The 15,872-nt window shown below is 38.8% G+C and overlaps 1 protein-coding gene across 1 annotated transcript in view; it reads left to right on the forward strand.

The window, feature by feature from the left end:
* Positions 1–15,872, forward strand: part of LOC148816081 (regulator of G protein signaling 3-like) — a 158,433-nt gene that overhangs the window by 9,734 nt on the left and 132,827 nt on the right. The window contains exon 6 of the mRNA XM_088940324.1: positions 5,736–5,847. Coding sequence (XP_088796450.1) covers positions 5,736–5,847 — 112 coding nt within the window. The remainder of the gene's footprint in view (positions 1–5,735; positions 5,848–15,872) is intronic.

Here is a 15,872-nt window from a genome sequence, read left to right on the forward strand (position 1 = left end):
CCACTGAAGCCATGGAGCAGAGTGTCACTCTCAGTCCAGCACAAAAGAGCTCAAGGCAATATCAATATGTGCTGTACATAATAATGTTTTATGTCAATGTGTCTTAATTTCCCATTAGTGTGAAATAGTTTAAATAGTGCTGTTACCTTAAGTATAAAGAACTTTTGTGAGCATTGGGTCACTCATAATACAGTAAGTGCAGGTTGACTTACAGAAAGTGGAAAAAAGAATTTTTGTGGTCCTTTCATCACTCAACATGCTACAAAATTTTCCACTTATGTTTTCAGTACTGCAGTATTGGAAGAATTCAAGATTCAATACTGTATATTACATATTACAATTCTAATTTAAAATTAAAGGTATAAAGGTATAAAAAGTATAATCAATGCAACATATACAGCATCTGTAAGTTCAGCCTTGACCACCCCACTCAGCCCTCACTGCACAAAATGAGAATGAGCTGTCAGTCAATCATTCAATGTTTATTTATCAAATGCACAACAATACAGCGTACAGCAGTAATTGCTGGCAATGAACTGTCTTTTCTGCGAGCTCAGCAGGGGGAAATAAAAATAAAAAAACCACAAAATTAAAAGTTACAGAATAAAGTTGCATAACAATAGTGGAATAAAAAATGGAATAAAAAAAACTTGATACAAATACAACTTCTACATATGGAGGGTATATGCAATACATTATGTCCAAATAGTGCAATATGCAGTGTGCCACATACAGTGGAAAACTGTATGTCCATGTAACCTGACCATTTAACAAAAACCATTAGGGTGGTTGCTGAAGGTGACTGCAGCTTGGCTATTTAGCAGTCTTATTGCCTAGAGGTAGAAGCTGTTCTGTAATCCGTTAGTCTTTGAATGAATGCTTCGATACCGTTTACTGGATGGTAGGAGAGAAAACAGTTTATGACTGGGGTCCTTGAGTGTAGGGAAACCATGCTTTATTCATTTGGTTCTTACAAGCTCATACGGGACTGTGTGAGTGTTAATAGCAGGGAAACCCAAAAAACAAGTTTCTGGGTGAGAGAGTCGGTAATGAGTGTTGAGGTACTGTACTTGTGTGAACTACTGGCTTGTTTGTTCAGCGGTGTTTTGAGAAACGGTGAGGTCTCTGGGCTACAGGGCAATTGAGCTACCTGCCATTGTGATAATATTGTATAAAGGAAGCATGTGCAGAGGAGAGAAAGATAGAGCCCTGCCTGTTTTTGAGCGCAGGGATTGCAGCTGGGACTTGGGCAGTTTCCTGACAGTCGGCTGTGAGCAGTCACTTACCCACTTAATAAAACACAATAGAGAAAAAAAGACCAGCATGTGTTCAGACTCCGATAAGAGTTTGATGCAAAACGTTTCAATAACATGCTCTACAATCATTTGTACCTTATTTCTTTTACTCTTAAAGTAGTAGTTACAATGTGCTCAATCAAGGTGATTCTTTTCTGATGTTTTTTACTCTCATTTTATTACCTTTAACAAGCACATTAAAAATAAGTTTATGTGTACTACAGTATAAAGTGTTTCCTTTTCAGCAGACTTTCTAAAATGGAAAATATTCCACATTACAAGGGCAAAATAATAATGTGTGTAACCAGGAAAGTACTTACATATATTACTTTACCTAAATATTTGATGCTTAGAATCACAGCTTTTTTACTCTCATTTTATTACCTTTAACAAGCACATTAAAAATAAGTTTATGTGTACTATAAAGTGTTTCCTTTTCAGCAGACTTTCTAAAATGAAAACATTCCACATTACAAGGGCAAAATAATAATGTGTGTAACCAGGAAAGTACTTACATATATTACTTTACCTAAATATTTGATGCTTAGAATCACAGCTTTTGTATGCACAAAATATAATTCAGGATGTGCCAAAGAGAGAGATGTGTAGGTGAAGTACCCATTGCTTAAGGTGGAATAAAACAGCAATAATCACTGCAGCCTAAAGAAATTAATACAAATTGGCACTGAAAAAAACATTTCATTTCTCCTTTCAAAAGAAAGATGATGCATAATGAACTAAATATGCTGAATGCTCCAACTTCTTTGAAAACTAACTTGCAGAACGTCAGGTAAGGTTTTGCAAACTAGCTGTGTTGCAACAAAAAAAGAACTAAAACTATTACCGTAATTATATGTGTTTTCAAAGGGTAAGAATATTGATCGCTTTGTTTGCTGGTGAATAACTAAAGTAATTCAAAATGTATTAAAGTCTGTTAGATGTTTAACAACAGATTGAGACATTATAGGTCATTGATAGAAGCAGTACCATCCACGCTTTAAAAATATTTTTACATAGACAAGATAAACCAATAGATATTTTAGGTGTCAGTTGTTATCAAAAATAGTATACTAGTGCATTTACTTAAACCTTAAAAAGAGACATCGGTAAAGAGAACATTAATGAACTCAGTCTGTACAGGCCCTTATTTAGGCCATACAGTAGATGGATCTCTATATCCCAGACATTACCTGTTATGATTGGTCAAATACTGTGTTGGTGTTGAAATAGGTTGAGTTGGTCAGGGAGTTGTTGCCTTTCTGGATAACAGCCCTGTCCCAGCTTTCAGTGCTGTCAGTGGGAGCTGCATCGTTCCTCTTGCTAATGCTAAATCTGCTGGAAAGTCCTGTGGAGCCTGGAGACAGGCAAACAGCTCTGGCAAGTGGTATGGTATGGAAGGAAATGTGCAACCCCTCCTCTGTGCCCTCATGCATGTCACAACTACCAATTCCTAACTGGGAAATAGGGGATTAATAATTGGGGAATAATTGGGGATTCCTATTAAAAAAAAGTAATTCCACATCCCATGTCAGCAAACACAGAAAAGACACAAGTGCAGCAGTGTCTGTATCCATAGCGTAGCGATCTGTGTTAAGTATAGTCCACAAATACTTTTGTGGTATGATGAATCTGCTACTTAAAAATATATACAGTAAATGTGTCTACTCTGTAGATACTGTAGTACAAAGGATTTGGAAAGTCAGATCATTTCAAACAAGATAGATACACTGTGTTTATGTGAAGTTTAATATCAACACAGACAGGATTATATTTAGAAACTGTGTATTTGTCACCACCATCACCGTAGTATTGCTCTATTGTTGAGGCTTCCTTTGCAACTTCTGATACATACTGTAGGTGCAGAGATGTGGTGAGGCTGCACTCTTGATGATCTTCATCTGCACTTGCACAGGAGTGTTTGTGCAGTCCTCTTGCCATTTGATGATCAGACCTCCACAAACCTTATTTACAAGCTGCTTTGGTGTTACAGTTGACCTGTGCAACCGTTTGAGCAATAGAAACCTATTTAAGTTCCTGTTTTCTGTTTTAATTAATCCTCTCAGAGAAGCTGTGACTAAAAATTGATGGTTTGTTGTTTCATATCCCTGGGTCTGCCTTGATGTGTGTCTCTTTGTTTATGAAATACAGATCAGCATGTAATAGTTGGCCTTTTCTGAAAATAGATCTTCCTCCAGAGGGGAGAACTATGACACTGTAATAATTTCTGACTATGTGGAATTTATAAAGCATATTTCTAAATGTCATTAGCAAACAGATCTAAAGTATTACTGATTTAATGATTACCTAAAGAAAATATTTCACTACTCTCAGTTTTACCTTCTTTTCCCTTTGTAGGAAACCAAGTACAGAATACAGAAAAAAATTCTAAAGCAAATCAGCTACAGACACCAGTGAGCACTAATGATTATAGACTGAGTTTGGTCTGAATGAGAACTAGCAGAGACAGTCCCCCGTGAATGTTTTGATTCACTGATCTAGACAGATAAGAGCCAAACTGCTGCAGTTCGGCTGCTCAAAATGTAGTTTTCAGTACAGCCGAGTTAAAAATTATGATTTTGGATTTTTACTAAAGTGATGTGGGATGCATTAAGAAATAGGAAAAACTGAGTTAATTTTTTTTGTGATTATGTAGTCATTAATATGCCCCCCCCAAACACACAGAACAGCAGGAACTTTACTATTTTCATTGCTTAAACTTTCTAATTATTAATTGAGCAGTATACAGACCTACAGTACGAACACTATGCATTTGTTTGTGTCTGTACGTCTTCCAAAACACTAGTAACCTTTCACCCCTGAAGGGTATCTCAACACAGTTCAGGAATTTAATACTCTTTTTTGCATTTTATTACATATCCATGCCTTCTGAATAGTGTATGGGCATTGTGGAGGTTGAATTTTCACTTAAATTGTCTTCAGCTATTGTTCTTGTCATCCTCCCAGAACTAACAGAGTGAAATCTCATCCTTCTTGTCATTCAAAAAGCAATTCAGAGATGCCTGGATTTTTTGAAAGTGTTTGGCGTCATTTATATGACAAATTGTCTGGAAAAGCAGATGTTATGTTATCTTCTACATCTTGAAATGGTGCCGTTAATAAATAATAACATGGACCTTTTATTTTGGTTAATATTAATCCCAACCAAAATAAATTCAGTACAAATAGAGATTCTTTTGAACAACTATCTTGATGCATTCATTGCAAATGTCAATTAATGAATGTTAAAGCCTTGTTCTTTAGTTTGTTGTGGATAAAGTTAAGCAGCTGTCTGCTCAGAATTTGTTTCTCATATCTCCCCATTGTCTCTTGTAGACTTAGACTTCTTTTTATAATTAATAGTAAAGCACTGTGTCAGTATTCTGAGAATTGCTTAATTCACAAGGGACGCTCTGGTATCCTGAATTCTGCCGGTTAAGTGGTTATGTAATACAGACTTCATGGCAGAGCACTGTCGTTTCTGCATTGTTGAATGGTCTGGTGACACAGAGGTGATCGTAAATACAGCTACATGAATCCTGAAACCCAGGAAGGAAGCGTGTGGGGAGCTACTGTACCCTGCCCAGCTTTTGAAAACTCACACGCCACATTTCCTCTCCAAAAGGTCTTAAAGATTCTATGGGTGATGCAGGTAGATTACTTTATGCAATCCTACTAATGTTCTCGCATTATTCACTTTGTAGTGTTAGCATGCAGTCCAGCTTTATGTTTATTAAAATCATGGTTTTATTGTTTAAAATTCTGCCCATGAAAAACATACTCCTGCAAAAGTTCAACCAAGCAGAAAGAATGCATGCAAATTTGAATCTGTCTGGCCTGATGCTTTAAAATGCTGAACATCTTTGCCTTTTTAAACTTTGTCTTTTCAAGTTGTAATGTTGATTACGAAAAAGCTTTCTAACATTGAAAAATGTTTTTGTTTTTTTCAAACCTTTCTTGAGTGCAGTTGACATAATCTATGAAGTATATAAAGATATGTGTTTCCGAAGAAGGAGTTGCTCAAAATGCAAATGAAATTCTTAAAAATGTCTGTATATACAGTAAATCAACAATAGCAGGGTTCTTTTGCACAGTCTAGTCACATAATCAATCCAGGCTAGAACATCCAGTAGCACTTCACAAATCTCATAACTTTTTCTCCAAAGAAGTGCACAAAATAACTGTATTTACTTAGTGTCCCCTGCTTTGCTCTGATACTTTTGTTTTACTTTTTCATATTTTGGAGTTCAAATTTTTTTTTTTCAAATATGCAACCTCTGTGTGAACTGGGAGCAGTAAGCTGGGGTTTATGATACCATTGCTTTGCCTATGCTCAGTGATCACTGCCCCGTGTGAGTCTCTGCCTCTGTGAAACCTCATTAGTGCTTCACTCTGAGAAGGGCTTCTTGTCTTTAAGTGATGTCTGGTACTCTTTTCCCGTAGGTGACTGTCTTTATCTACACGGATCTGATGCTGCTGACGAGAGAAGACGAGCCGGGACGATGCAATGTGCTCCAGGACCCTCTTTTCCTTCATCACCTCCGCTTGCAGGAAGGTGAGTGAGACCATTCCAGCTCAAGCAAGTTACTTTTGTATAAAATGCTTGAGAGTGTTTTCTGATCTGTACAGATCTCTCTTCTGTCAGAAGCCAGCATGGTTTTTGCTGTTCATGGTTTAATTACAACCCGTCTTGGTGTTCTTCGCTTTCATGGCTAACAAATAAGTGACACGTGCATCTATATCTCTCTCAGAAAAACCACCTCTGGCCTTAAAGACTGCAGCATTGATGTGGTGTGATCGAGGCTTATTTCAGACATTTCAGTTACACACCCACCCAGCTCATGATCTAATTCATTTCCTGCTATGCTTTGATAAACATCTGGCAGAGGTTCTGTTTGCTAGTGCATGTCTTTTCAATTCCAGATCGATCAAAGAGTCTGTGTTGATTGCAAGTATAATTAATTGTATTTACGTAGCCCTCTTTATCCTAAAGGATCTCAGAGTACTTTAAATATAGAAAGGGATTCTTTATCTTTATTAGCCACTGAAGTGTAGCAATCCCAGCAGACGGGAGATCAGACGGCAGCTGATGAGAAATTGCTTCGCTAGCTGAATTAAAGGGAACTTCAGGGAGGCCAGATTATGCATTCAGCCACATTCAGTGGACATCTTCTACTGCACAGTGTTCCCTGTTCAGGGTATTCGGACATTGCTTTGAAAATGGTGGTCTACGGGAAGGAGTGTTACCAGGTACAGCTTAGCTCCTGACTCATAGGATTGTCGTGTGATTCCGTATGTTTCACAGTGATTCCACTGTGTTTCTGTCAAGACATATAATGCCAATGAATTGAATAGAAGGGAAATTGGCTCAGATTTCCAAGGAACTAAATTTCAGGTTTCTCCCATCGGTCAAAGTTAATGTCCCTGAGAAAAGAGAGCTTAAGGTTGTTTTATTTTTTTTGCCACAGCACTCTCTAAGGATCTCCTCAGCCATTATTGTCAATGACACAAGTCAAAATCAACTTCCTTGGTGCCCAGATTTTGAGTTGGCATATGTTAGTGTGCAGTGAATTACTGACAGTAGGATAATATGATTCTACTGATTTCTTTAATATTGTAACGCATACGGCCGACATTACAGGTTGTGCGAGCCGGCTTACCAGCGCTGTGAATAGCAGGGACCGCAGCTGTCAGGCTGACAGGAGATCTCCCTTCAGCTCAACTGGCTGGTTCCCTGTTGAGTGACGCCGGAGGCCTGGGTTCGAGCCCCTAGCGGTGGGGGGCTGACCTGAGGCAGCAGCGGCGAGGGCGCATACCCATGTGAACCCAAGAGCGCTACAGTATGGTTTACTTTCTGTAGTTGAATATTGATCCCCAAAAAGCAAGCGCGATTTCTGAATCTTGTGAACGTTAAGCAAATGCGGTTGCTTCATTCTGATCAAGAAAGTCATTTGCATACTGTATCTTCATCATTCTCAGTATCGAGGGAAAGGACTATGAGCTGGCATCATGACATTAAACATTCTTGACTGCTGGAACTCCAGTGTAGTTTGGCATCTGCCTTTTAAGTGTTGGTGTAATTTTGTGTCTAACAGGACTGGAACCAAGTCAGTGTTTTAGATGAGATTTTCTAATGATTTGAATCATTGAATCACTTGATTTATACATTCAGATTTCATCCAGCATTGGGATTTTGCTTCTATTTTTATTTTGATTCTGCTGTAATTACAAAATGATCCCTCATCTCATAATCAGCTAGAGTAATACTGGAAAGCAGTGTTTTTGTTTCTGCACTGTAGTTATTTGCATTATAACTTTATGCCTGACTGCACCTTATCTCTGCTCTGCTTTGGAATATGTAGACTTAATTGCGAAATTATACCAAGTGTCTTACACAGTCTGAAATAGCTGTCACCGTCATATTTCAGTATTGAGTTTACAGGAACGTTAGAAGTTATTAAAGAGCAACCAAACCCTTTTTCATCAGGGCTCTCACATATGAAAATAGAAAACCTACAGTATAAACTGATTAAACCTGCAAGCATCACCATGTTGGACAACTTAATTGAGTCTTCTGAATTTAATAAAATAGTAAGGGTTGTTTTATTTAAACATGTCTATCTCATTTCTTGTAGATAGAAAATGGAAAATCATCCTTAGGGTTATCTTTCTACAGCTCCTCGTCATATAAATTCATCTTGTGAAATATGCCACATGCCAGTTCAAAAGGGAAAATCTTAAGAGATTTAGTTGAATTTTATACCCAAGAATATACAATTGAAGATGCATTACAAGTATGGAAAACCTGTGTGAGACATGGTGATGTTAATAAAAGATTTTATTAGCTTTCATCCAAAACCCAGAGACTGATGTAAAAACAGTATGGTAACTGTTTTAAAACAGGGGTTTTAAAGCTGTTACCTGGGGACCCATGTCAGGAGGGCTCATTGAAAACAAAGAGAAACGTTTCACCACCAGTCTCGTTTTGACTAAATCCACTCTCTCACACAGTTACTCTACTCCATCAACAGTTGACCTAAAATTCAACTTGCAATATTTTGTAATTTTTTGTCATCTCATTTCCAAGGTTTTTTCAAAGACTTATTGCTATTCTTTAATTGTGCGGTATGATTTTGTCACCCTTTTTATGGATGAGTGCTACTTTAGCAAGTTTGCCATCAGAACGTTACCTTTTTTTTGAGTGACTGATGGAAGTATTTGGTTAACGGTTTATGAATCACATCTCATTTCCTTTAGTGTTAATGGTAGAATAGCATCGTCTCCTGGAGATTAGATTTAACTTAAGTGCTTCTAGTACCCTTAACATTTCTGCCTTTTTAAGCTAATGCTACTTAATATAAACTGTCGTTGTTCAACCTGTGGCATGTTGCTAATTCGCGGTGCAGTGGCTCTGTAGCTAAGGATCTGCGTCTGTGGCTGGAAGGTTGCCGGTTCGTATCCCGTGGCCAGCAGAGGAATCCTACTCTGTTGGGCCCCTGAGCAAGGCCCTTAACCCCAACTGCTCCAGGGGCGCTGTATAAATGGCTGACCATGTACTCTGCACTCTGACCCCAATTTCTTCCATGATAGACACCTGAGTATTTACAGTATTAGCCATTTCCCATTTTATTGGTTTTTTATTATTTTTTATTTTATTTATTATTGATACTCTATCATTTGTTATTCTTTTGCTTCAGCACAATGAAAAAAACCTTTTCTGTTTGAACATTATGGATAATTCATTCTGATTTTAACTACCTAACAATTTTCATTTTACATCAGCCAGTTCATGATGCAATGCCTAGCTTAGCAATCCAATTCTGTCAAATAAGAATTTCTTTTACACTTAATAACATGCTACAGTGAACTTGGAGAGGAGACTTCAGTTTATTTTATATGCAAATACTCAAACCTGTTCCTGAAACACTTGGAATATCAGCCAAGGGATTGAGCAATGAACTGGCACTTAAAATGAAGAAACAACTTTCGTAATTGAATGATCAGCATCTTTTTTCGAAATACGATTCACCTGGCAGGTAGAGAGGAATTCTTCATGTCAAATTCTGACAAATTTCACTTTCTGTTAGTGCTAATAAAGCAAACTTTTTTTAATATATTTATCTTGAACAAAAAATAGGAAGAACCTGACAGTGTATTCACTTGATATCAGTGCAGCATCCTAGTTCACTGAGGGTCACTCACACAAAATTTGTTTGAGTTTTCTTTGGATTCTTGATGACTTGATTGGAGTTTAAGTTTTAGTGATTTAAATAACTTAGTCCCGTCCATACATGTTTATTGCTTTATCCGGTTTAGACTTGTAAATTTCTTCCAAAATAATAACGTGTACTTTAACCCTTTTAGCAGGAGTAAATGAGTACTTGTTTTTACTTACTTCTGTACTTTTGTTTAAATTAATTTTAAATTTCTCAAACTAAAATAAAGAGGTAGGGCTAGCTCCTTTTCTGCTATGTTTACACAGTGATGTGAGCATAAGGAATTGAATCATATCTTTTCAACTCAGGTGTAGTATGCAAAAAAGCAGGTGCAAGTGCATTATCATGAATTATGAAAAGGTCAGCCCCGTGCTCTGCGCTTGTTTTTTTCAAGGAAATCACTTTGAAATTCCTGTTCAAAAGTGCTGTAAAGTAGATGTGAAGACCTCAAGTTGAGGAAGTAAAAAAGATAAAAAAAACACAATCTATTTTTATAAGCCCCAAATCGATATGGTTACATCAGTGCAGAGAGCTTGCGATTCATTAAAGGTAGCTGTCTTGGTATAAATTGACCAGCCCTTTGCAATCCATCAGTGTCACAGTTATCAGACATGACAGGCTTGCTGCTGAAATCAATGAGGTATGCATCGGATTCAAAGCAGGTTTATAAATACGTTAGCCAGAATGAATGATCGGAGATATTGGATGTGAAGTTCAGTGACGGAGTCGAGTTTGTTTTTTGCTACCCACTGACTTTGTAAAGGACGACATGGAGATTCGGAGCTCTGAATCGCTGGTGTATTTGTGAAAGCAAAGTTTCCTGTTTAGTGAAAATAACCAGCCTCTTTCAGAATGTTCATCGGGGGGTGAGGGAGATGGCGATCGCAGCTCCACTCTGAGCCTGTGGTTTGCAGTGTCTGTTTGAGCAATATCTGCAGCTCATATGCCAGATTCTGAGCCATGCAGCAGAAATAATGGTTCTCTTTCAGGCCTCAAGCTAAACAAGGTTTAGCCGAATAATGGATAGTGGGAGTGAGTGAACCTGGCACGAGAGAGCTCAGCGTTCAGCTGTAACCTTGACACCACATGGGAGAAAATTGCTTTACCTGGTTTGTAAACCCACAGAGAGAGTGGTAACATTTGCATTAGCAGTGCCTGTCCTTCCCTTTCACTAGGCGTGATGTTGTCCCATTGCTTCACCTTTCCAGGAGGGAAGAAGGGGAAGGAAATGCGGCCTCACATTGTTTTTTTTTCTAAAAAAAAAAGCCTAAAGGAAAGATGCTGGAGTCAGGATTCAGATGAGGCGATTGCTCGGCTCTTGAGATCAAAGCTCCCTGGGGCCACTCGCAGGGGCTGATCTGATTTACAGCCCTAGAGGTGATGCCAAATGTTGGAGAAGCTGTTTAATCCCCATCATTGTGATGCATGTCTGCAATGAAACTTATGCTCCGGTCCAGGGGCTGCCTGTTATTGACAATTGATGTCGAGACAGATTAACGGCACTTTCAGCCAGACTTGATGTAGACATGAGGGATTCGTGGCATTTTGGAAGATCTGTTATCTGCATGATTGAATAAGGTTTCCACCATTAATTTTTAACCTGTGATTCAACTGCATCGATTTAGAAATGAACTGTTACCACCGCATGCACTTGTTAATAGCAAAAGGATATTTTTAGACCTCTGGAGAACACATTGGATCATTAGAATTGAATTCCAGTCAATGGGACCTGAAAATTCATTACAAATCTTGTATTGCATCTTAGGTTGTTCTAAAAAAATTTAAAATAATTTTTAGGAAGAAATCTGAAAAATGTCATGCTATGTAGTTATTGCCAGAGGAGCTTTAGAAGAGGAATTGTCTTGTTACTGTCAGTTTCCCAATGTCCACATAGAGTATCAGCCATTGAAAGAAGTCAAGGAAGTTGAAGTTGCAGTGTCTACACCTTTTTGTCCTCAGAAGTGTAGTAAAATGAGTTTGAGAGGAAATTCTCAAAGATGCAAACAACCATGAAACACTTAGGACACTTTAGGATTATTCAGGTGCTTTGTGGAGTGATCAGGATATTGCTGACTAATATACATTGTCTCCCATCTCAGCCATTTAACTGTATAACTCTTTTCAAATTGTTATTTGCCTCACACATTTCTCCTCCTGCTCAGTTTGGGGGTTGACCTGATCAAGGCAGTGCGTGGATGCATTTTATATTTCTTGATGATTTAGTTGCTCATAAGGATCTTCACAGACTTCTTCCGATCTGCCATTTTCAGTTTATCCCTGACTTGCTCTGAAAGCTCATTAGTCTTCATCCTTGAGTCTCACAGAGATTCACTTCATTGTGTGTCTTGTTAGAGCAATGCACCTACTGTGCATTTTTTCCCTGTTACCTATCCATTGACTTCTGTCTTTTTATTTTTAGCTTTGACTGTGAGGAGTAGTTTGTATATATATATCCAGTATTCATTGCTAATTAGTGAAGGCTTAAATCAACAAAATATCTAAACTGTTAAGTGGGTCTGAGTACTTTTGCAAGGCACCCAGAAAACTGGTAATTTTATAAAACAGTGAACCTCATCTGCTCAGGTGTTAAATAGCAAGCTCTATTGATTTAACTCGCAGCTGTGGTTAATACCTGTTACTGCTGTGCAATAAAGGCAGTGCCTAGACAATGTGCGTGAAATAGTTACTGTAAATCAGGAAGTTTCAGATGCGTTCATGTTTACTGTGTTTACTTCTCAGACAGGGCTGTTAAAATAAACATCCAGAAAGCCTGTGTGGAGTTTGTTTTGAATCATTCATCTTACAAAGATTAAAACTGTGTTGCACCCTAGAATACCAGAGTGTAGAATCAAAAAGTAACTCCTGAGAGGCCACTAACATTCCAGATCAAATTGTGCCAGAGGTCACCACTTCACCCGAGCCGTCTTGTTTCTTGTGTCGCTCCTGACCGCATCGGGAGTGGATCTGCTCTTTTTCCCACGCGTGGCCCTGCCTGGTCTGTGCATCCCGGTGAGGCCGCAGCCCGAGCCAGGAAGCGAGCCCCGATGGAGACCCCACCTGTTATTGTTTGCGAGTGCGGTGAGGCGCCGGAAAGAGAGCGAGTGTATTTGGGAGGGGAGGGTGCGGCCTTTTGTCAGACAGCATTGTTGTGACCTGTAGCCAGCAGGCAGCACCCTGGATTGTTCTGTGTATCATCAAAGTATCTCTGGCAGAGACTTGCCCCCTCCTGCCCCCCCCCCCCCCCAACACACAAACAGTTAGTGTGGAAACCCTGAGAGGTTGCAAAGGAACAAGTAATAGGTTTATTCCGTGCTGTTGTTTGGGAGCAAAAGCAAATGGTCAACTGTGAAACAATGAAATAGCCGCTGAGGCAATGAGATAAAAGAACCATTTTGCCGCACCATTGTTGTAGAGGTGGAAAGTAAAGAGACTGGTTGCTTTGCTAGTGCTCTGCTGTGGGATTTTGGTAAAGGTAGGCGGGCATACTGTAGGTGCATTTTGCCCAAAGCTTTTATCAGGAACTGTGGCACCATTTTTCAGGTTTGGAGAAGGTGAAACTGCTGTCTAATTTATGAAGTACCCATGGATGTCTAGGACACGCTAGAATAGCAGAACGGCAGCAAGATGGTCATTTATTGTTATTAAAGTAGGCGTATTTGGCCTATTTGCTCTTCTTACATATTGCATTATATATCGATTCTGACCTTTAACAAGTCCCATTTTTCAAAGTCTTTCCAGTTCTCGCCGTTCTGTTTTAGGAATGTAATATTGCAGCTACGCACAGCCAGAAAACAACACGCCCATACTTAATTGGCACATGTGCTGGGATTCTGGATGCTGTCTTCCGTTCCTGACTCTTTACTGCAGATGTTTTCAGAGGTGGGGATTCCATAAACCTCTTGAGTGACACCCGCTGGTCAATGAGGGAAAGTGCATATTCTTAATTAGAGGGCTGATCTCATGACATTCAGTAAGATTTGCTGTTATTTGGAATAAAATGTATTAAAAAAGCTTGTAATGATAATGTGGAGACTGTCTGTATATTGTTAAAGTGTCATCTTATAATTTACCTTTCCTAAAACCTGTAACCCTGTTACATTTAAAAGAAGGGTGAGCTTATGTTTTTTCAAGTGAGGAAAAAAATGTCTGAGAAAAAATGTTATCATATTATCTTAGCTATCATTGAAATAAATACATCTGGCAAACTCTTGACCTTCAGTTGAAGCACTCTCGGCATTAATCTTTTGCAGTTTCCAGGTACTTACTAGCAATACAATGAAAAGAGTTACCCATTGTTCTCTAAAAGTCCATATAAAGTACATTAAGCAATCACAAAACAGGAACTTAATCAATTTATAGGACTATTTTATCAGTTTCCTTGTTGCCTGAGGAAGATCCTGTTGGGCCGAAACAAATCACCTTTTTGTCACATGCAGTCCTGACATTTGGGGATTGTTTCTAGTCTGAGAGTATGTGTTTGGCATGCACTGCATTTAGATAGGTCTCTGTTCTTATGGAAAATTAGGACCAGAACTCCTTGTTACCTCTACCTTTGTATGTTCTCTTTCATAATCATAGATTAAATTTGAACATTTACCAGTTGAGGGATTAGGAATTTTAGATTAGTGCATTCAGCAGTATCTAATAGTAAAACAACACTTGGATTTGTTCACCATTTTAAAGGTGTACTCTGCTTTTCTTCTCCTCATCCGTATCCCTCTATTGGAAGAGAGGTGCAAAAAGAAACAGCCTACAGTATATTTAATCTTTTTAAGGATAATTATTTACAGAGTTAGCTAGCAATTCTGAACTGACTGGTGCTTAGAAAGTTTCCCATATCATCTTTGTGGACCTTGGCTTACCTCTATTCCCACAGCCTTCTACAGTATATACAGGTCTGAGGGAGTCCTTCCTCTGGGCAAACGCTGCCAGTCACTCTCATTCAGTAGGCTTTCTGTTTTACCTTTCAAGGCAAATTTATAGGGAAGAATAGTCATTGCCATTCACATCCTTTTCTGCCATCTTCCCATTGCTCAAAGAAGCAGTGAAGCTAAAAGGATTTGATATGGCTTCTGTCTCCTGTTTATCCGAGAGAGGGCTTGATTCTGAAACGGCAGAATGCAGGTGAATCACTGCAGCTGGTCTTTGGAAACGCTTCCTCAAATCGGAGCTTAAGCTTACAAGACTGACTTAATAAATGGCTTCATATGGCTCGTTCCATATTTGAGGGTTCTCTTGTCTGCTGCTTTTTTCTTTGCTTTCTTTTTTCATGTTTTCTTGTTCTTCCTTCGTGCCGAAACACAAGTGTCAGACATGGCAGTACTCCCGTCTTGTCTGTTGGAGTCACTGTAGTAATACAGTAATACTTAAACTTCTTTTCCTTGTCATGTCTTTTGAGGTGAAAGGATATTAAATCGGTAAAAAAGGTGTTTATTTTGTGTTTGAGTTATTAGACTTAAGAAATGTGCAAGTCTCCCTCATTTCCTTATTAATTGAAGTCTACTGATATCAGATTATCTTAGGCCTCTTGGAGTTTTAATAACTCGTTTTGCCAGGTGACTGTGTGGAGACTGTTGACAAGGATCAAAGACTCCTGATGTGAGTCTTCGAATGTCAGTCAAAAACGAAAATTGTTTTGCATTTAAAAAAGAAAGACGCGCTCTCAGATACAGTACAACCTTCATGCAGCATGATCTAAGCTATTCATATGAAATGATAAGAATCTAAACTTGATTCTACCAGCATGTTTTTTCTCATAACATCAACTCAATAACATTGAGTACTTAAAATAGCTGGAAGAGAAATGTTTGATGGAACCAAACACATTACTTGATTTTCTGCCAGCATTGTTTTTAGCTTTTGTTTGCAATCAGTTGTCTGAAAATTGAAAAGACAGGGGTGAGCCTACAGCTCCTCTTGTCACATGAGGGTCTAGAGGGCACAGGGCTCGCTTTTCTTAATCGTTTGTGTCTCAGAGACAGCCTTGCCTCCAAGACCAGTTGTGTTTTATATATGTCGGCTTGTTGTCATCTGCCCTGGAGACCACTTGAGATGAAAGGAATTTGGTTTCAGAGCAGAATCTAGTAGGTTTTGGAGGATGTGGAAAGTATTCCCAAGCAACAGCCTCAATTTGAAGATTGCAACCAGGGAGTGATTTCAGACACTCTTTCTCCTCCTAGATTGGAAAACGAACTAGTGTTGAAGAAGCAGCCCCTCTTCTGGGGTGCACTTCTGAGGAGTTCATTCACAAACACCGCTAGTTGCGTCCTGACTTCTGGGATTCGTCACAAGCTGCCTTCTCAGTACTCTGAAAAGCGGGAAGGTCTGCTTACTCTGAGCTAACATTGTGCTGCACAGGGAATCA

This window comes from Atractosteus spatula, chromosome 23, assembly GCF_055471065.1.
Source record: "Atractosteus spatula isolate fAtrSpa1 chromosome 23, fAtrSpa1.hap1, whole genome shotgun sequence".
Classification (NCBI taxonomy): domain Eukaryota; kingdom Metazoa; phylum Chordata; class Actinopteri; order Semionotiformes; family Lepisosteidae; genus Atractosteus; species Atractosteus spatula.